We start from the raw sequence: 23,245 nt of genomic DNA, 5'->3' as shown, positions 1-23,245 counted from the left end.
GCAAATCAAAATAACTTCCAAGTTACTGTTAGGTAAAACTTCAGACTTGTTCATCTTACCAGTCCTTTTTATTTAAAATGAGTTTTTTTTTAATAGTCAGCAGTTAACAAAACTTATATAATTTGTGTTTACTAATCACATTCACTGTGATTCACCAGTGCATATCCAGAAAGTCATGCACAGCCACAAACTAAGGAAAGGGTCTTCAGTAATCAATTAGAGACAGCAGGGACAATTTGATGTACATTCTGCAAAGCTTAATGCGGTCCCATCGGAGATTTCTATGTTTCCTGATTGACTAAGAGTTGGGAAGTGAAAGGGGCCCCACGTGAACCCAGGTATGCTTAAGCACAACGGTGTGACCCCGGGATCGGTGGGCCGCTACATTGTGCACAACTTTGCAACGCTTCAAAGCAACTTCTCGAAAGGGGGTTCGCAGCAGGTAAGTGCGGATTCCGTTCGGAGGTCGGCGGCGTATTCCTGCTGCTACACCGCCGACCGCAAATTCAGGGCCAATATCTTTAATGAAGAACGAGCACAGTTTTGAAAAAACATGCATCTTAAATGAATATTTGGAATTATTCCTGTTTTATTTTCAAAATAATTATTCAGGTAAATTACATATATTGTATCAAAGTGCTTTCTGTGGTTTTTAACATTAACAGAACTTCCCACAGCTTGGCTGTATAAGTCCAGCCGTAATAAAATGTTTAAGCTCAAGGCTTCACTGGAGACCAGTGCAGCATAAAGATCAGTTCTCCGTTCCCTCCCACCCCCACCCCAAATTATTATGTTACATATAGACTAGTAATATATTCTATTGATATATTCTATTATCTAGTAATCTGTTCTATTCTTTGTGGGCCTCCAGCTTTCTTACTATGGAGCTTGTGGGCTGCATGCATTAAGCTGTTATACTGCCGTTAGCATTGCAAACCTGCTTCGCATAGCCCAGAGTTTCCTACTCTAGACATCTGTTTGGTGCTTTTGTGTATTCTTCCCCTGAGGCAAAAGCTCCAAGTATGTCACCTGTCAAGTCAATCAGGTACATGGGTTCTTGTTCTGCTGGCTCAGCATTTTCTTACAGATAGGATTTCCTTTCATTTTGAATTTTTGAAGAGGTTGCAGAATGGAAACTTTTTGGTGGGGGGGGGGGGAATTGGCACAGAAAATACCTTTGTCTGATTGGTAGAAATTACATCCATTACCATACTGTCCCATGTTTATCATTTTCTCCTTTTTCTGCCAATGACCCCCCCCCCCCCCCCTCTCAATCTGAAGGTGGTGACTCCTTGTTGGAATATGGTTCCACTGGAGTCCTGTTATTTGATCGTGTGGCAATTATTTATATATGATCACTTATGAGCTATTTGACTGCAGCGGACATCACCTAGAATTTGCAGCACAGGAACACACCATTTGGCCCAACAGGTCTATACCAAATTTATGCTCCACATGAGCCTCCTCCCACCTTGCTTCATCTCACCCTATCAGCAAATTCTTCTATTTCGTTCTCCCTCTATTGCTTATCTAGCTTCCCCTTAAATACATCTGTACTATTTGCATCAACTACTCCATGTGGTAGCAAGTTCTCCGCTCTGGGTAAAGAAGCTTCTCCTGAATTCCTTATTGGATTTGTTAGTTTTGGACTCCCATTGCTGTTGACACTGATCCTAGCCTCACCTGAAGTTACAGATGGAGAGATCAGGATCAGTTGTGATGGGAGTCCAAAACTAGGGGCCATCAATATAAGATAGTCACTAATAAATCCAATGAGGAATTCAGGAGAAACTTCTTTACGTTTGGCAACCCTTACTATTTCTGGTATAAAAGGGCAGAATGTTAGCTTTGAGGTGTGCTGCATCCCATTCATTACAGGAATGTTACATTTTAGGCTCAGGAGACACAGACCTGCCTATGGAGGCTGCCTTTTGTAGTGAGCACGAGAAGAGTGCGTTGGGAGGGGACCTGAATCTTAAAACTTGCAACCTATTTGCTGTAACAATTTATTCCATTAACTTTTTTTATTTAATTTCCAAAACTGAATGAGATAACCTAGAGAATTATAAACCTTTGTAAAACAGGAATACACAATAGTGTAAATTGGAATGACAGTGGGCCAGTATTTATAGTAATAGTTTTAATGAGCGACACAGCCAGCCAATATATTGAATACACAGCTGGTAAGATCTCTGGTACCACTGTCTGGCAGTCCCCCTATCAACACGAGCACCATAGCCAAGAAAAGAAAATTACTGACACACGGAGTAGGACTTGGCTCTCCCGGAAGCGTCAACATTGCCAGTGTCCAATGACTGCCTGGCTTGGAATCCTCAAGTAGAGATGCGGGTGCAAAATGGGGATCAGGATGAAAGAATTTTCTCGGCTGGTGGTGAAAAGAATGTGTTCAGACCACATCCTATTTCAAAACATTCTGAACCAAGTGTGCCAAGGAGACAATTCCATTTGTTTTCACAGGATAGAAAAGTGATGTCTTATCGCTAATAATAGATAAATGAACTAATTGTACTGAATATTAGTACTGAGACCGAGTGCTCTAATTTGGTTGCAGTGCTCTTCAATTGACGTTGGCGTCCTGAATATAGTTTAGTTGACAGGTGCTCAATTGGTATTTTCTCCAAGCTTATATTTTCAGTTTGACAGATTAGACTCAAGCAAGAGATATTTGTTATGGTGCTGCCTCTTTTGAACGCTAACACATCACCTTGATCATGTGCACAACTTTGTCAGATTTTAGACAAGCTATATCAAACTGCTAAACACTTTGAAAACAAACTGTCCTATTAAAAACCTCTTGCTAAAGTTTAGAATTGGGTCGATGTATAGCCTAAAAATAATTCCAAGTTCAAGCCTGGTTAGACCAACATATTTAATAAAAAGTGTAGGTGTACACTGGCTGTCTTGGAATTGTATTTGGGATGTCATTGGAAACTGGGGTGTTGCTCCTGCCTATGGCTGGCTATGATTTTGCTCTATAAACAGTTGTGGGTCAGTGTATCTTCGCTTGTGATGGTAGATGCAATTCAGTGCAGAAAAGTGAGAGGTAATCCACTTTGGTCGGAAGCATGAGGAGAGACAATGCAAGCTGAATGGTACCATTTTAAAGGGGGTGCAAGAACAGAGAGACCTGGGGATGTTTGCGCACAAATCTTTGAAGGTGGCAGGACAGGTTAACAAAGCAGTTAATAAAGCATATGGGATCCTGGGCTTTATAAATCGAGGCATAGAGCACAAAAGCCAGGAAGTTATGCTGTACCTATATAAAACACTAGTGTGGCCCCAGCTGGAGTATTGTCCAATTCTGGGCACCACACTTTAGGAAGGATGTGAAGACTTTGGAGAGGGTATAGAAAAGATTTACAAGACTGGTTCCAGGGATGAGGGATTATAATTAAGTGGATAGACTGGAGAAGCTGGGATTGTTCTCAGAGCAGAGAAGGCTAAGAGGAGATTTGATCGAGGTGTTTAAAATTGCAGGGATATGGAGAGAAAGCCAGTGAGTGAGACTAACTGGATTGCTCTTCAAAAGAGCTGGTGCAGACTCGATGGGCTGAATGGCCTCCATTGTGCTGTGCTATTCTATGATTCTACGTTTGCTGATGAGCATCTTGTGGCCTCTAAGGTTAGTGACAACTGTGCTTTGCAAGGCAATGCAAGTTGCTGTTTAGCTGTCCTGTTACTTGCAGTGCAGGGCTGGCCCAGATGGTGCTATGGGAGTTTATTTTGCACAGCTTCATGCACCAGAACAGACCACCATTTTTCTTGATTGTTGCTATATTAGTTAACGCAAGACATTTTTCAAAATTGATAGATGCTGGAACAGTAATATTGTAATGGATAACAGTTGTGAACAGTTGGACTGTCACTTGTGGTGTTTTAGCCTAGTGAATACCAGAAGCTTAATTTATAAATGTTTGTGGTGCATTTGGAGTGAATTCTGTTTTTTTTCAGGAGTGATTTAAAGAAAGAAGAAACTTGCATTTATATAGCGTCTTTCTCAATCTCTGGCTGAAACAGCTTGGAACATCCCATGTAATCGCTATTGTAATGTAGGAAAAACGGCAGCTAATTTTTGCACAGCAAGGTCCTGCAACAGCAATTAAATAAATGACCAGATAATCTGTTTTTCGGTGTTGGGTAAGAGATATTGTGGCGTGAGGACACTGAGAATTTTACTGCTCTTCTTTGAATAGTGTCAAGGGACCTTTTATGTTCGCCTGCGAGGGCAGACGGCGCCTCGGTTTAACGTCTCATCCGAAAGATGGCACCCTCGACAGTGCAGCACTCCCTCAGTACTTCAGTGAAGTGCCAGCCGGGATTATGTGCTGAAGTCTCTGGAGTGGGGCTTCAACCCACGACGTTCTGATTCCGAGGCGAGTGTGATGGAAATTCCTCTGGTGACAATAACTACTTTTATGGTACTTGACACATCAGTTATTTTGCATTGGGAACCGTAGCAATACCTTTGCCAACTCTTGATTTATTTTAATTAAGTAGATAAAATCCATGTTTAGTTGAGCAGTTTGGTCATTGAGTGATGTTGATTGAATACTGCTGCAGCTTTGTCTGAAGGAAGTGCATCATTATTGCAACTGCTTGCAGTCGTCACTTGGAGAAAAATGTTGCTGTGTTGCTCAATTAATCGAGTTGAGCAGTTAACTGCAGTGGTAGGAATTGCATACAGACTGCACAGGTGGATCTATCTGTGGTTGAGATCATTAAAAAATCAATCTTAATATGTTAATTTTCCACAGCTGTACTTTTTTCTCTCGTACATTTTGGTTTTTAAGTTAATGCTTTCCTCTTGCTCTTAGTAACCGTTAAACTGATGACCCATTGTCACTGACTCCCCAACCAAAGGCAATAGTCTTCCCTATCAAAATCCTTGATAATTTTTAAAATGCTCTGTTAAATCTCCTCTCTGCTCATGTAGGAATTCTTAGTATTTCAAATTTCTCCTCCTAACTTAAACTTCTCGTATCATATTGGCTAGTCTGCATTGTACACCTGCTATGGCTTTAATGTCCTTCCTTACAATTGGATGTCCAAAACTGCACACTGTACTGCAACTATGGCCTAGCTATTACTGTCTTCCATTATCCCTTTGCTCTTGTATTCTATGCTCCTATTTATAAAGACCAACTTACCCTTGGCCTTTGCTATCTGCAGTCAGTTTCAAGGGTTATCTATTTTCACCAGTAGGTGTCTCTGTTGCTCCACATGTTTTAGTGTCTTTCCATTGAGTTAATACTCCCAATCCTTGTTTTTCTTTTGAAAATGTATTACTTCACACTTACCATATTAACTTGCATCTACCATCTGTCTGCTCATTCTACTAACCAGATTATGACCACCTGGAGTTTCTTATCGGCGCCTTGCCAAACCCTCCATTCAAAAATGGATTGAACACTGATTCCTGGGGTAAAACGCTTCCAATCCTTCTCCAATCATAGCAACACCTATTAATCCTAATCTTTCCTGTCCAGTGACAACTTTCTATATACACTACTGCATTTTCTTTTGTATCATATGCCTGAATTTTTCCAACAAGCTTCCTGTAAAACACCATCAAATACCTTTTAAAAAAAATTGTGTACATAATATCTACTGCATTCCCTTTATACAGTTGTTCACTTCAAAAAAAAAACTACAGCTGTCAAACAGGACTTTGCTTTAACAAATCAGTGTTTCATTATCCCATGCATTTCTAAAATACTCACTAAATTGGTCTCAAAATATAAATGAGTTTTTCTGCAACTGATTAACTGATCTATATTTTAATAAAAATCTAAATCATAAATGTATAAATTGAGATGGAAATAGAGCTTTTCTGCTCAGGTATGTTGTCCAAATGGGTTATTTCCTGAAGTAGCATATACTGAATTTATTTCTATTAAATTGTTAAAAACTAGCCTTCACATTGCACTTTTAATTGATCCAGAGCCGTGGGACACCAGTGCTCGAGCGATGACCTGTGACCTCCAAACACTGATGTCCCATTTTTACTGCACCTGTGTGCTGTTGCTGTCTTTTGACAGACCAATGAAAAGAGGCCTGCATTTTCCATGCCTGTGACTTCTATTTTTGGGGCCCCTGAAAAGACTTGTCCCAAGCTCTGCTGGAAAACGGAGCTATTCTAGTCTCTTGTCGCTGGCAGGAGTACAGTGTGTCTGCCACTTACTGCGCACTATTAGTGTAAAATCACCTTATACGTCCACTGGAATACATGAATCTGAGCTGTTGTAGCAATGATGGGGGCCAGGCTGCTGTGCTATAGATGTGCAAATTGGCCCCAGTTTGCACTGAGTTTTTTTTTGGCCCAAGACCCTGACTATGGTCGAGAAGTAGGTTGCATGGTATGACTGATTTTATGAATTGACTAGAAATAACTGATTTATCATTGATGTGCACATAAAATGAACAAAAGAAAGAAAGGGCTACAAGTGTCTGATGGAACTGGTACTGTATATCAATTCAATTCAAGGCAAGTAGGATGATTGTTTTTGCCACTTGTTAAGCAGTCCTGAATAATTTGGGGCATTGGATGTGCATGCACATGATTCATCAAATGTTTAATTTTGATGCTATTGCCACGATCCCACAAGTGCACTGGTTTTCTCCCGCCACTGGATAACACTGGCAGTGCACTGGCAGCTGGTTAAAGGAGATTTGCAGTAGTTTTTGCTCCTGCACATTCTGTCTTTGTGCAAGCAGGGAGGAAGCTTATGCCATTGTGCTGTCATTTTGATTTACTTCTGTAGCTGTTCAGTACGACCAGCCTGCAATTGCAGCTAATCCTTGTTTTTCTTTTGACCTCTTTTGCTTCTATGACAACAACTTGAATCTCAAATAACCAAGATTGTTAGAGGGGTCTTCTGTCTGAACTGGATGCTCCTTTCAGAAATCTTGGCCATCAGTGTATTGTGTGTGTGAGGGCAATCATATAGATTTGTAGGAAATGGAGGCTAAATACAACTCAAAAGTATAAAAGCTTCATGGTTTTAGCAAATCAGAGTCTCAAGTAATCTTTCCCAAAATTGTGATAAAATCATTTTGATAAATTGCATTTCTTGCAGCAACAAATATTGGTCATGGGAGCCTGATATTGTAAAGCAATCAGCACCATTTTGCCAATTTTTAGTGTTCACTTACAACTTTGATCATGAATCATTTTAAAACTTAATTTTAAAATGGTATATTATTTAATATAGTTCTTGTATAAAGTGGAGATGAACCTGGGGAACATCCAGGAAAAACCCAGTTTACGACATAGTGCTAGGGCAATATCGGCCCAGAAATTCGGGTCGGAGGCTTCCCGCGGGTGCAAGCCTCCGACCTGCACTTAGCTAGTGCGCCGGCTGTTGTGCTGTGGGCCCGTGTGGGATTCTGATCCTGGGCCTGCTCCAACTGCTGGCGCGCAGTGCTTGCATATCCCAGAGGCGCAGTTAGTTCGAAGCATCCCCTGGGATCACGTGGGACATGGCGAGCCAATGGTAGCAGGGAAATGCCCATTCATAGTTTTGACAGCTCTTCCTGTCATTTATAAATACTATAAGCCCCAAAACATAACTAAAACTTCAAATAAATTTGGAAAAAAAAATCATTTTTAAAATAACTAAATTACATAAAATAACTTTTAAACAAGAATTTAAATTTTTGAAAAAATTAATTACATTTTCTGCCGGGGCTAAAAATAAACTTAACTTTCTTTAAAGTATTTAAAAAAAATAATAAACCTGTGGAAAAAATGTTTTAATTTTAATTAATTCACCACTTACCTTGTTAAAAGCAGGCCTTGCGCCTGCATTTTAAAAGTGTAACTGCTGGAGACTTACCCTCCCGGAGAAACCTGGAAAAAAAACGTAAGTTCCAGGCGCACGCGTTCGACCTGTGAACCCCTTCTTTCAAGGGAATGGAAGTTCCGGTTTCACGCGCAGCGCACGCACGAAACCGGCACTTTTGTTGGGCCTACGGGTGAGTACGCACTGGGTACTCACCCGTGGAGACCCGAATTTCTGGGCCATCAGATTATAAATGGTAGCCACTTGAGTGAAAAAAGTCTGCATTATGAGTGGAACAATTTAGCAATTTTGATTGCTCCCTGCTCTGTGTTTCTACAACTGTTAACACAATTTTTAAGTTGGCACTTTATTGTAAATGGGAAATTATTACAATTCTCGACAGCACTGCAATGTTTCCATTATTATGTTATATAGGCCTGAAAATGGAAAGCAAAGAGTGCTAACATCGGGCTAGCATATGGGAAATAGAAGCTGAGCACATCCTATCTACCCAATGTTTAAAGTACCGCTCAGTGTAGAGCAACACTGCACATCTTTCAACAACAATGGAGCTTTCAGCATAATACTGATCAGTAGAAGCCATGGAATATATCCATAGAATGAACATGTATGGAATTTGCTAAGTTTAATTTGAGCACTATAACAATCTGGAGGGATGAGAAGGAAATTCCGTTACAGTGGACCTACTTTTAGTGACTGCAGTCACAGAACTATAAATAAGATTCTTGGATACATCTGCTTCAAAGAATATTGAAATACCTGTGGTATGTATACACAGTGTTGGGTTTGGCAATTATGCAGCTAAGCTACGCAATAGTCCTATATTGTAATCCGAAGAGAAAAATCTAAGCTTTGTTTTGAAACTCCCACAGAGTGGGTGGGTTGCTTGATCTCAGCATTTTAAGGGTAGGGCGTAAAAAGGCGCTGTTTAGAATTGGCTTTCTACATCCCAGGGCTGCTCGATGCTTTTTAACGTGATTGTAGGGCTGTCATTCTTTTCAGTTAAATACTTGAGGAAAAAGCCTATGAAGACTTTATCTAGGAGTATTTCTTCAATTTTTCATGCTTGTTACTATGTTGATTACCCAGCTGAAGCTTTCACATTGGTGAGGATGTTTTGCATTGGATTTGCACTTTTGTCTTTGATTATTTTACTGAGAAATGTGTACAAATAGTATAGAATTTAATGGGAAGTCGGAGCTTGATGTTGAATAGCAGGAGCCTGTCCAGAGCAAAATGCGAAGCAAATAAGGGTATAACAAATGTTCAGTTAAGCAGGTTGGAATAATAAAATACTGGGTGAACAGTTGGCACATGCAGTTAAGTGGAAGATGCTGAGCAAACGGGCAATTTTTGTGCTGATTTTATAAAAGTCCTCTTTCAAGCTGTTGCAATTTTTGTATCCTAATTCCTCCCACTTCAGTGTTAATAGCTGATGTTGTGCTTTGATTAAAAGCTATCGAGTTCAATAAATATTCTTTCAAGTCCTTTTACTTCAGATCACTCCATAGCCTTGCTCCATTTTATATCTCCATCTTCTCCAGCTGTATGCCCCCACACGTGGCCTTTGTGCGATGGCATCAGTCTATTCCTTGTTCCCTGCTATCTCTGCTCTTCCAATCGATGCCCTCAGACTCTCTCCCTAGTAGCTGCACCTTTGTCACCACCTTCCTGCCTTCCAAGACGTCCTGAAGATGCTTCTCTTGACCATACCCTTGGTATCACCAACTACTCTTTTCTTTATACCCCTTCTACCAGTGTATACTTCATCCAGTGCACTATAAAGGCTTGTAGATGTGTCCCTGTATAGGCCCAGATTTTGCTGAACGTATAACAGCCTCTGAATGACACACGCTGTTATTAATGCGCAAATCAGTCAACAATTTGTCGCGAGGAAGAGATACCTCATGAATTCCGAATCGGCACAAGTTGCTGGCCGATTTGCGCCACGCTGCCGGGAAAACGCCATCTAGTCCTTAACCTACACGTGATTTTCATGAAGTTGCATTTGCACGTTAATTGTCCATTAAACTTGCCACAGAAGTTAAGTCTGGTAATTAAAAGTGTAAGTACCCTTACCGATGTGATAATTGTTAATGACTGCCAATCAATCTCTTGCTCTGAAAGTGAACAATAAAGTGTGGAATCTCATTACTTCAGGTTGTGAATTGTTTCAGGAGATCGTAAAAATGACACCTTTAATTTTTTTTCTTACTTTTCCTATAGAATCATAGAACAATACAGCACAGAAGGAGGCCATTCAGCTCATTGTGCCTGTGCCGGCTCTTTGAAAGAGCTATCCAGTTATTCCCGCTACCATGCTCTTTCCCCATAGCCTTGCAAATTTTTCTATATCAACAAGAGCAGTGGTCCCAACACTGAACCCTGGGGGACAGCACTGCACACTCCCCAAAACAGGAAACTTTTTTTTTATCTGGGACCGACGTGGTGCCGGTTCATCAAAAATTCCGGATAACCGGGAGCTATAGTAAAAGATACGGAGAGCTGAGAGCTCCGTATAAAGCAACAAACCCTGTTGCTTAGCAACAGGTATAAAACAATAGCCACAAGTTCCAAGCGTCTCTGTAGCTTAGCAACAGCTGCAGCCACACCCTTGCACAGCAACAGATCGAGGAAGACAAGTACAATATGAAGTAAAACTTACCGGAACCTACTCCTGAATTCTGCCGGTTAATCGAGATTTCCGGTTATTTAGGTGCCGGTAAATCGAGCGTTTCCTGTAGTTTGAAAAACAACTGTTCACCATTACCCTCTGCTTTCTGCCCCATAGCCAGTTTTATATTCCCCCAGCCACTGCCCCTTTTATTCCCATGGGCTTCAATTTTGCTAATGAGTCTATTATGTGGTACTTTATCAAATGCCTTTTGAAAGTCCACATACACACAATCAACCACATTGCACTCATCCACCCTCTCTGTTACTTCATCAAAGAACTCAATCAAGTTAGTAGAACTCAATCACGTTGCCGTGTATTATCTTTGCATTGCAGGGTGATCCTGGAATAGTGAGTGGTTTTCTGTCTTTTTTCTCTCTTAATCCAATCTTTCCTTCCCTCTTATTTCTCTCTCTACCTGATTTTACACTGAATTTACCCACTCTAATTTACCCTCCCTCACTGTCCTTCCTTTGTTTATTTCTCTATCCTTTAATGTCATTGGTTAGGGAAATACACTTTGTCCCACTGTTCACAGAGGTCCCAGATGCCCCGTTGCCCTCGCTGCACAAACAATTAAAAAACCTAAATATGCATGAACAAGTCAAATTATCACGATGCCCTGCTCCAGCAAAACCTGGCCCATTGTTGGTACAATGTAGATGCCTGACAGGTGGAGCACAATGCTTAGTTTTAATCCAGATTGATAATTACTGAATGTGGAACCACAAATATCATCCTCCTCATTGGCCGAATGTCATTTGAGGACACTAGACACACCGTCGCACAGAAATTATAAAACAATCCACAAATCGGCAATTTTTGTTATATGCTATTGATGAATTCCGCATCTAATAATATAGCGAATAAATATTGCTTTAGAAATTTGTAATATGGAAATCATGCTCAAATCTTTTAAGTATGGTTTCATACCTCTAGTTAGACTTTTGATTAGTATCCTATAAACAATGTAACTTTACTGGAAATTGCTTAAATTTCAGTTAAAACTCGGGTACCGTGTCCAGGCAACCATGCTTTAATGATAAATGCCAGTAGACCATTTTATTTTTGAGGACATTGCAGCCAAGCCCATTCCTGCCTGCCTTGTTGTCCAAACATGAACATTTTTCTGCAGGTCTTGCTGAGTTACATAGAAACATACAAGATAGGAGCAGGAGTAGGCCAATCGGCCCCTCGAGCCTGCTCCGCCATTCAATGAGATCATGGCTGATCATCCAAATTCAGTACCCGGTCCCTGCTTTCTCCCCATACCCCTTGATCCCTTTAGCCTTAAGAAATATATCCAACTCCTCCTTGAATATATTTAATGTATTGGCCTCTACTGCCTTCTGTGGTAGAGAATTCCACAGGTTCACCACTCTAGGTGAAGAAATTCCTCCTCATTTCTGTCCTAAATGGCTTACCCCTTATCCTTAGACTGTGCCCCCTGGTTCTGGACTCCCCGACCATCGGGAACATCCTTCCTGCATCTAGTCTGTCCAGTCCTGTCAGAATTTTATCATTTTCAATGAGATCCCCTCTCATTCTTCTAAACTCCAGCGCGTACAAGCCCAATCGACCCAGTTTCTCCTCATACGTCATTCCTCCCATCCCAGGTATCAGCCTGGTGAATCTTTGTTGAACTCCTTCCATGGCAAGAACATCCTTCCTCAGATAAGGTGACCAAAACTGCACACAATACTCAAGATGTAGTCTCACCCAAGGCCCTGTACAACTGCAGCAAGCCATCCTTGTTCCTGTACTCAAATCCTCTCGCTACGAAGGCCAACATACCATTTGCCTTCTTAACTACCTGCTGCACCTGCATGCTTACCATCAGCGACTGGTGCACAAGGACACCTAGGTCTCATTGCACTTCTCCTTCTCCCAATCTATTGCCATTCAGATAATCCACATTTATCCATGTTATATTGCATCTGCCATGTTTTTGCCCAATCACCCAACCTGTCCAAATCATCCTGGAGTTTCTCGGCGGCGTCCTCACAGCACACACGCCCACCCAGCTTTGTGTCGCCTGCAAATTTGGAGATATTACATCTAGTTCCCTTGTCTAGATCATTAATATATATCATGAATAGCTGGGGTCCAAGGACCGATCCCTGCGGTACCCCACTAGTCACTGCCTGCCACTCGGAAAAAGACCCGTTTATTCCAACTCGTTGCTTTCTGTCTGACAACCAGTTCTCTATCCAAGTCAATACCTTGCCCCCAATCCCATGTGCCTTAACTTTACACGCTAATCTCTTATGTGGGACCTTATCGAAAGCCTTCTGAAAGCCCAAATACACCACATCCAGTGTTTTTCCTGTATCTATTTTACCAGTTACATCCTCAAAAAAATTCCAGTAGATTAGTCAAGCACGATTTACCTTTTTAAAATCCATGTTGACTTGTCGGATCCTGTCACTGTTTTCCAAGTGCTCTGCTATTACATCTTTTATAATGGACTGTAGCATTTTCCCCACTACCGATGTCAGGCTTACCGGTCTGTAATTCCCCGTTTTCTCTCTACCACCTTTTTTGAATAGTGGGGTAACATTAGCTACCCTCCAATCCATGGGTACTGTTCCAGGTTCCATCGAATGTTGAAGATGATCAGCAATGCATCTATTTTTAGGGCCACTTCCTTAAGTACCCTAAGATGTAGATTATCAGGCCCTGGGGATTTATCGGCCTTCAATCCCATCAATTTCCCTAACACCATTTCCCTACAAATACTGATTTCTTTCAGTTCCTCCCTTTCATCAGACCCCATGTTCCCTGACATCTCTGGGAGGTTATTTGTGTCCTCCTTTGTGAAGACAGAACCAAAATATGTATTTAGTTGGTCTGCCATTTCTTTGTTCCCCATTATAAATTCCCCTGATTCTGACTGCAAGGGACCTACGCTTGACTTCACCAATCTTTTTCACTTCACATATCTATAAAAGCTTTTACAGTCAGTTTTTATGTTTCCTGCAAGCTTACTCTCATATTCTATTTTCCCTTTCTTAATTAATCCCTTTGTCCTCCTTTGTTGAATCCTAAACTGCTCCCAATCCTCAGGTTTACTGCTTTTTTTCTGGCCAATTTATATGTCCTCTCCTTGGATCTTATGCTATCCCTAATTTCCCTTGTTAGCCACGGTTGAGTCACCTTTTTAAAAAATTTTATGCCAAACTGGGATGAACAAATTCTGTAGTTCATCCATGCGGTGTTTGAATGTTTGCCATTGCCTATCCACCGTCAACCCTTTGAGTGACATTCCCCAATCAATCCTACCCAACACGTGCCTCAGACCATCGTAGTTTCCTTTATTTAAATTTAGGACCCTAGTCTCTGAGTCAACTACTTCATTCTCCATCTTAATGAAGAATTCGATCATATTATGATCGCTCCGACCCAAGGGGCCTCGTACAAGATTGCTAATTAATCCTTTCTCGTTACATAATACCCAGTCTAAGATGGCCTGATCTCTGGTTGGTTCCTCGACATATTGGTCCAGGAAACCATCCCGTAAACACTCCAGGAATTCCTCCTCCACAGTATTGTTACTAATTTGGTTAGCCCAATCTGTATGTAGATTAAAGTCACCCATGATGACTGCTGTGCCCTTATTGCACGCTTCTCTAATTTCCCTTTTAATGCCATCCCCAACCTCCGCCTTACTGTTTGGAGGTCTATATACCACTCCCACTAACGTTTTCTGACCCTTGGTATTTCTCAGTTCTACCCATACAGATTCCACATCATCAGAGCTAATATCCTTCCTTACAATTGTGTTAATCCCTTCTTTAACCAGCAATGCTACCCCACCTCCCTTTCCTTTTTTGCCTATCTTTCCTGAATATCGAATACCCCTGGATGTTGAGTTCCCAGCCTTGGCCACCCTGGAGCCACGTTTCCGTAATCCCAATCAAATCATGTTCGTTTACCTCTTTGCGCAGCTAATTCATCCACCTTATTACGAATGCTCCTCGCATTAAGACACAAAGCCTTCAGGCTTGTTTTTTTAATGCTGTTAGACCTATTAGAATTATTATTTACTGTGGCCATGTTTGATTTAAACCGTTGATTTCTCTGACTACCACTCTTGTTTTTCTCCTTCCTATCTTTTGCTTTGATCCTTGTTTCACTTTCCTCTGTCCCCCTGCTCAGGTTCCCAACCCCCTGCCATTTTAGTTTAAACCCTCCCCCAGAGCACTAGCAAACACTCCACCTAGGACATCGGTCCCAACCCTGCCCAGGTGCAAACCGTCCGGTTTGAACTGGTCCCACCTCCCCCAGAACCGGTTCCAATGTCCCAGGAATTTGAATCCCTCCCCCTCGCACCATTGCTCTAGCCACGTATTCATCTGAAATATCCTTCTATTTCTACTCTGACTAGCTCGTGGCACTGGTAGCAATCCTGAGATTACTACCTTTTGAGGTCCTATTTTTTAATTTACCTCCTAACTCCCTATATTCAGCTTTTAGGACCTCTTCCTGCTTTTTACCTATATCGTTGGTACCTATATGCACCACAACAACTGGCTGTTCACCCTCCCCTTCCAAGATGTTCTGCAGCCGCTCTGAGACATCCTTGACCCTTGCACCTGGGTGGCAACACACCATCCTGGAGTCTCGTTTGCAGCCGCAGAAACGCCTATCTATTCCCCTTGCAATAGAATCCCCTATTACTATAGCTCTCCCACTCTTATTCCTCCTGTCCTGTGCAGCAGAGCCACCCCTGGTGCTAGGAAGTTGGCTGCTGCTGCCTTCCTCTGATGAGCCATCCCCCCCCCAACAGTATTCAAAGTGGTGTATCTGTTTGCGAGGTGATGTCCACAGGGGACCCCTGCACTACCTGCCTGTGCCTAGTACTCTGTCTGTTGGTCACTCATTCCCTTTCTGCCTGTCCAACCTTTGCCTGCGGTGTGACCAACTGATCAAACGTGATATCCATGACGTCCTCAGCCTCACGAACGGTCCAGTATGTATCCAATCGCAGCTCCAGCGCCTCAATGCGGTCTGCCAGTAGCCGCAGCTGGATACACTTCCTGCATACATGGTTGTCAGGGACACAGGAAGTGTCCGAGTCCCCACATAGCGCAGGAGGAGCATACCACGGCACCAGGCTGTCCTGCCATGACTTACCCTTTAATTAATTGCAATTAAATTTAATCAAATCAATCCCACCAATTACACTACAGTTAAATGGTATATTTAAGGGCCCTGGTTTATAAACCGTCCCCGCTACACCACAGAGATTTTAGAAACTTTAAACCAGAGTTAAAGTTTATAAAGAGAGAAATACTCACCAACCAATCGCTTACCTGCTTTCTAGTGACGTCACTCTTCGATTACTTGTTACTTCTCTCCCTCTCTGAGATTGGAGATTAGTACGCTATGAGGTCTACCTGGTCTCTGGCGCCTTTTTATATCACCGCTCCGCCACCGAGATTCCTCCCGCCGCCGCGTTGTCTTGGCTTAAATCCCCCATTGTGATACTGAAGCTGGAGGCATAAGAGTACAAAAACCAGGAAGTTATGCTATAGTGGCCCATTGTTTCTCACGTGGAGATGAATTAATATACCACAGACCAGGAAAATTGAAACAAACTTTCCCAATCTGTGTGGGTCACAACATTTATTCCCTGAATGATGGTTATTTTAAGAAGGGAAAGCCCCACTGCTGGACTTGACTACATAATCTAGGTTCATGTTTAGGGGAAAACTGCATTCTGAGGTACTGTCCTTCGGGTAAGATGTTAAACTGAAGCAATGTTTGCCTGTTATTCTGGTTGAGATGGACATTTAGAAATCCCACAGCTCTAGTTGGAGGAGACCAGGGAGCTCTTCAGGTGTCCTGGCCAACTTTCTTTCCTACTTCAATTAATACAACCAAAAACAGAATACAGGTACCTGTTAATTTCTCATCTCTGTCTGGACTCTTGTGTGCCAAAATGGCTGCTACATTGGCTTGTGTAACAGCAACTAATTTTCAAAATTAATCGTCTATGAAGAGCTTTGGAACATTTCTGAGACAGATCAGATAGTGTATGAATAAAAGTCTTTTTTTAATTTGTGGTAAACTATGGGGTTCTACAGTAATGTCATAAAACAGAAGAAGCTGTTTCGGACTGGAGAGGTGTGTACAGTGGTGTCCTTCAAGGTTCAGTACTAGGACCACTGCTGTTTCTGATATATATTAATGACTTGGACTTGGGGGCACAGGGCACAATTTTGAAATTTGCAGATAACATGAAACTTGGAAGTGTAGTAAACAGTGAGGAAGATAGTAATAGACTTCACGAAGACATAGACAGGCTGGTGGAATGGGCGAACACACGGCAGAGGAAATTCAGTGCAGAAAAGTGCGAGGTAATACATTTTGGTAGAAAGAATGAAGAGACAATACAAGCTAAATGGTACAATTTTAAAAGGGGTGTAAGAACAGAGAGACCTGGGGGTGTTTGTGCACAAATCTTTGAAGGTGGCAGGACAAGTTAATAAAGCGTATGGGATCCTGGGCTTTTAAAATAGAGGCATAGAGTACAAAAACCTGGAAGTTAACCAGCTAAACCTATACAAAATACTAGTTTGGCCCCAGCTGGAATATTGGGCCGGATTTTACAATCGGAGGCTTCCTACGTGTGGATGCCTACGATCGGAAAAAATCTAAGAACTTACCTGCTAGCTCCGTAGGTCCCGAGACTTGCGATTCTGGGCCTCTGCTCTACGAAATGCGCAGAGGCACAGGTATCCCAGGGGCGCATGCGGTTCGCTTTTACCAGGCGTAAGATTTTAAGGCTTTCAGCAGACTGAGGTTGTGCAGAAAGCGGAACTTCCTGCCCACGGAGGCCCATCTCCTGGGTAGGCGGGTGATCTGTCGAGAGAATTCTTGACAGACCGGAAGTGCTGGGTTTTGGCGCATGCGCTTCGCATGCCTAAACCTGGCACTTACGAGGCCCCTCTCTTGGGCAGTCCCTTGGGACCGAGGATGACTTGCTTCCACATTAAAAATGAGTTTGCAGGTGACTGATGAGCCCAATGCGGGACCTACAGTCTCTGTCACAGGTGGGGCAGGTGGGTGGGGTGCTTGGGTTGACGTGCGCTGCCTGCGCTTGGCTTCCAGCGAAGAGACTCGAGGTGTTCGGCGCCTTCCCGGATGCTTCTCCTCCACTTTGTGCGGTCTTAGGCCAGGGATTCCCAGGTGTCGGTGGGGATGTTGCACTTCAAGGAGGCTTTGAGGGTGCCCTTGAAGCGTTTCCTCTGCTCACCTGGGGCTCTCTTGCCGTGCCGGAGCTCTGAGTAGAGCGCTTGTTTTGGGAGTCTCGTATCGGGTATGCGGACAATGTGACCCGTCCATCGGAGCTGATCGAGCGTGGTCAAAGCTTCGATGCTGGGGATGTTGGCCTGAGTGAGAACACTGATGTTGGTGCACCTATCCTGCCAATGGATTTGCAGGATCTTGCGGAGGCAGCGTTGGTGGTACCTCTCCAGTGCTTTGAGGTGCCTGCTGTACATGGTCTCTGAGGCATACAGCAGGGTGGGTATCACTGCTGCTCTGTAGACCATGAGCTTAGTGCCGGGTTTGAGGTTCTGGTCTTCAAACCCCCTCTCCCTCGGGCGACCGAAGGCTGCACTGGCACACTGAAGGCGGTGTTGGACTTCGTCATCGACATCTGCCCTTGTTGACAGTAGGCTCCCGAGGTATGGAAAGTGGTCCACTTTGTCCAAGGCCTTGTCGTGGTGGATTTTGATAATCAGGGGGCAGTACTGTGTGGTGGGGGCACGTTGGTAGAGGACCGCTGTCTTACGGATGTTTACTGTAAGGCCCATGCTCTCGTGCGCTTCAGTGAAGGTGTTGACGATGGTTTGGAGTTCGACCTACGAGTGAGCGCAGATGCAAGCGTTGTCTGCGAGGCCCCTACGGGTGCGTACACACCCGTGAGGGTTGGAAAATCCGGCCCATTATGTCTAATTCTGGGCACCACACTTTAGGAAGGATGTGAAGGCTTTGGAGAGGGTACAGAAGAGATTTACTAGACTGGTTCCAGGGATCAGGGATTATAATTGTGAATAGACTGGTGAAGCTGGGCTAGTTCTCCTTGGAGTACAGAAGGCTAAGAAGAGATTTGATAGAGGTGTTTAAAATCCTGAAGGATTTAGATAGAGTAAATAAAGAGAAACTGTTTCCAATGGCTGAAGGGTTGATAAAGAGAGGCCACAGATTTAAAGTGATTGGCAAAAGAACCAGAGGTGATATGAGGAAAACCTTTTTTACACAACGAGTGGTTAGGATTTGGAATGCACTGCCTGATGGGGTGTGGATACAGATTCATTAGTAGCCTTCAAAAGGGAATTGGATAAATACTTGGAAGGAGAAAATATTGCAGGGATATGGGGAAAGAGCGGGGTAATGGGGCTAACTGTTCTTCGAAAGAGCCGGCGCAGACTCAATGGGCCGAATGGCCCCCTGCGCTGTACTATTGTATGTCTAGGTGTTTCGCAATTATCTACAGAACCCCTTCTTTGTATTGCAGTCTTTAACTCGGTGCCAGCTGTTGCATTCAATGTGCAGTGAATTGTTTTTGTTCATGGTGAAAGTGACATGATTTGACGAAAACTATTCCAGCTGAATTGAAGTGCTTGTTTCTGGTGTGTGGCATTATTTAGCAGTTATAGTTTGCTCTAAGCATTTTTATTCTACATCTGTTCAATGAACCAATCCACTTTAGGTCGAAGAGTGGATATTGTGCCAATTTTTCACAGTTGAATGATCTACACTGGACTTTTAATGCTGATTAGCTGGATTAAATTTTTTATGAATAACAAGATATTTACTTTCTCTTGCTTTTCAGTGGTAGAAGATGGTCTCTGGGAAAATGGACTCACATACGAATGCAGAACACTGCTCTTTAAAGCCATTCACAATTTGCTCGAAAGGTAAGGCTAAATCAATATTTTATTTGAGAATCGTTGCTATTTAGCAGAAGCTATGCAAACACATAAGCAGCACAATATTTGTATTGTATTATTATCTAGCAGTATGCTTGCTTTTAATGTCCAGAAATACCTAGACCTGGATATTAATGAGAACACACTACAAAGGGATACTCTTAGTCCATTTAGCTGTTTTGCAACAGCATTCTGTCATGTTTTTTGCAGGTATGAGAAGCATTTATTAAAACAGTTGAACATTTGGATAATACACTTGTAAACTTGTGTGTGTATATATAATAAAATGTAGGCTTAGAGACACTGCCTGCAGAAATCTTCAAACATTAACAATATTGCCTGAGCTTTTCTGGCACTTCAGTAAACAAACTTCTGAATAATCAGTTAGCACCAGTTGGGGTGCGCTGCAGATGGTTTGAAATTATCTCTGCACATCTGAAAGACATAAAGGTTAGCAGTTCTTACAATATTGTATCAGCTAGGTCAGTACATCTCCGTCTCAGTCTTAGTCTATCAGAATCTTCATACTTGCAGCCAGTGCTGGGCCTTGGACCAATAAATTGCATAGTGTTGGATGAAAAGGGCATGTGCTGGTGTTAGCTGTAGGAATAAATGTCTGTTAATATAGTATAGTGTGCAGGAAAATACCCAGGTTGGTGTTATAGATAACATTTGAAAACAGGTGAGGATAAAAAAATGAACTTGTGTGCAGTTTGGGTGAGGATAGGATTGGATTTGGAACAATTCTTCGTAGTTAATTCACTCTGTTCTCCTCATCAGCATTTACATTTCGGAAGGAAAACCGTGCTATCATTGCAGAAAACAAGTTTTCTTTTAGTATAGAACAGAAATGAAGTCAACAAATATAGAAATCAGGGGATCCCCTTGCCGACTCATGGGATCCATGGACCCTAAATTGAAAACCTGTGCTGTACAATTGGACTCCATGTCGATCCCAGCTGAAGTTTCATCCTTCCTCTTTAGCTGAACAATTGGATATGATCAAGCTTGTCGCTTGCTTCTAAAAGTTGAGAATAAAAAATGTGGATTAAAACCAATAATAGAGCACCCATTCTAAGCAGTGTAAATCTTGCAAGTCACGTTACTTTCCAATACTTTTTACTCATGCTCTACTATTTTGTGCTTATCAAAGAAAAGTTATGCAGAAGGGCAGAAGAAATCTGCAGATAGAAAAAAGCAATGGCCCAGAAATTCGGGTCTCCACGGGTGAGTACGCACGGGGTACTCGCCCGTAGGCCCAATGGAAGTGCCGGTTTCCTGCATGCACGGGAAACCGGCACTTCCGTTCCCCTGAACGAAGGGGTTCAGAGGTCGAACGCGTGCGCGGGAGAGGCTGTGTGTGCGCATCGAACTTACGTTTTTTTTTACAGCTTTCTCCAGGAGGGTAAGTCTGCAGAATTTACACATATAAAAAGCAGGCGTAAGGCCTGCTTTTTACAAGGTAAGTGATGAATTAATTAAAATTAAAACATTTTTTCCACAGGTTTATTATTTTTAAATACTTTAAAGCAAGGTAAGTTTATTTTTAGCCCTGTTAATTTTAATTTTTGGGAAAAAATTATTTTCTATTTAATTATTTCATGTAATTTATAGTTTATTTAAAAAATGTGATTTAAAAAAAAAAAAAAAAAAATTATTTGAAGATTTAGTGCTATTTTGGGGCCGTAGTATTTATAAGTTTTGACAGCTCTTCCTGTCAATCTTATGAAAGGAGCATTCCCTGCTACAATTGGCTCCCCATGGCCCACGTGATCCCAGGGGACGCATCGAACTAACTGCGCCCCTGGGATACGCAAGCACTGCGCGCCGGCAGCTGGACCAGGCCCCGGATCGGAATTCCATGCGGGCCCACAGCTCAACGGCCAGCGCGCTAGGTAAGTGCAGGTCGGGGGCTTACACCCGCGGGAAGCCCCCAACCCGAATTTCTGGGCCATTATGTTCATACATTCTAATTGTTATTTGAAAACTGTCCTTCTCTAAGCAAACAAAGAGCAATGACCTTTGGAGCTAAATGCTTACTGCTGCATTCCCACTTCACTGAAGCAACCTATCTGTATGACGCAATGGTGAACTAGCTAGTGAAAGCTTACCATATTTATCCCCCAATTCAGGAAAAAGACTTGCATTTATATAGCACCTTCACTACCTCAGGATGTCCCAGAGCATTTTACAGCCAATGAAGTACTTTTGAAGTGTAGTCACTCTTGTAATGTAGGCAGCCAATTTACAAACCGCAAACTCCCACAAACAGAAGTGTGATAATCTGTTTGAAACATAGAAACATAGAAGATAGGAGCAGGAGTAGGCCATTTGGCCCCTCGAGCCTGCTCTGCCATTTAATGAGATCATGGCTGATCATCCAAATCCAGTACCCTGTCCCTGCTTTCTCCCCATATCCCTTTAGCCTTAATATATCTAACTCCTTCTTGAATATATTTAATGAATTGGCCTCAACTGCCTTCTGTGGTAGAGAATTCCACAGGTTCACCACTCTCTGGGTGAAGAAATTCCTCCTCATCTCTGTCCTAAATGGCTTACCCCTTATGTTTAGACTGTGACCCCTGGTTCTGGACTCCCCCGCCATCGGGAACATCCTGCATCTAATCTGTCTAGTCCTGTTAGAATTTTATAACTTTCAATGAGATTCCCTCTCATTCTTCTAAACTCCAGCGAGTATAAGCCCAGTCGACCCAATCTCTCCTCACACGTCATTCCTGCCATCCCAGGTATCAGTCTGGTGAATCTTCGCTGCACTCCCTCCATGGCAAGAGCATCCTCCCTCGGATAAGACGACCAAAACTGCACACAATACTCCAAGGTGTGGTCTCGTCAAGGCCCTGTACAACTGCAGCAAGACATCCTTGTTCCTGTACTCGAATCCTCTCGCTACGAAGGCCAACATACCATTTGCCTTCTTAACCGCCTGCTACACCTGCATGCTTACCTTCAGCGACTGGTGCACAAGGACACCCAGGTCTCGTTGCACTTCCCCTTCTCCCAATCTATTGCCGTTCAGGTAATACTCTGCCTTCCTGTTTTTGCCACCAAAGTGGATAACCTCACATTTATCCACATTATACTGCATCTGCCCAATCGCCCAACCTGTCCAAATCATCCTGGAGTTTCTCGGCATCCTCCTCACAGCACACACGCCCACCCAGCTTTGTGTCGTCTGCAAACTTGGAGATATTACATCTAGTTCCCTTGTTTAGATCATTAATATATATTGTGAATAGTTTTAGTGATGCTGATTGAGGGATTAATATTGACCAAGAATATTGGTAACTCCCCTGTTCTTCGGAATAGTGCCATTAGATCTTTTACGTCCACCTAAGAGAGCAGACGGGGCCTCGGTTTAACGTCTCGTCTGAAAGACAGCAGCTCCCTCAGCACTGCACTGGAGTATCAGCCTAGATTTTTGTGCTCGAGTCTTAGGAGTGGGACTTGAGCTACCAACTGAGCCATGGCTGACACCTTGTTTCAGCCAGGAGGCATCTTGTAACAGAACTGTCAATTAGGAGAGATTTCCAAGTTATAAAGTCAGCCTCTAAGATATAACATAAAATGGATGCAGTTGAGAGTGACCATTCAGCCCATCTTCAGTCTCTCTCATCCTCTAATTAACATCACCTCCACTATACAGGAAACTTTGGTTTATCCGGAGGTTAACTGTCCGGAATGCTCGAGCCACCGGCAAAATTCAGGAGTCGGTTCAGTAAGTTTTTTTTTCTGTTCGTTGCTTTTTTTTCCACCAGTTAGGCTCTGCAAGGTCTAGCTAAAGCTGT

At 42.7% G+C, this 23,245-nt stretch overlaps 1 protein-coding gene across 2 annotated transcripts in view; it reads left to right on the top strand.

The window, feature by feature from the left end:
- LOC147104427 (mediator of RNA polymerase II transcription subunit 13-like) overlaps window positions 1–23,245 on the top strand; it is a 356,394-nt gene that overhangs the window by 104,113 nt on the left and 229,036 nt on the right. For both annotated transcript variants that reach the window (XM_085961771.1, XM_085961770.1), the window contains exon 3: window positions 19,343–19,427. In XM_085961771.1, coding sequence (XP_085817897.1) covers window positions 19,343–19,427 — 85 coding nt within the window. The remainder of the gene's footprint in view (window positions 1–19,342; window positions 19,428–23,245) is intronic.

This window comes from Somniosus microcephalus, chromosome 19 (genome assembly GCF_052327205.1).
Source record: "Somniosus microcephalus isolate GS21.2 chromosome 19, FLI_Smic_1.0, whole genome shotgun sequence".
Taxonomy (NCBI): Eukaryota; Metazoa; Chordata; class Chondrichthyes; order Squaliformes; family Somniosidae; genus Somniosus; species Somniosus microcephalus.
The sequence above is the reverse complement of the archived record's forward strand: the minus strand, read 5'-3'. Positions and strand labels throughout refer to the sequence as shown.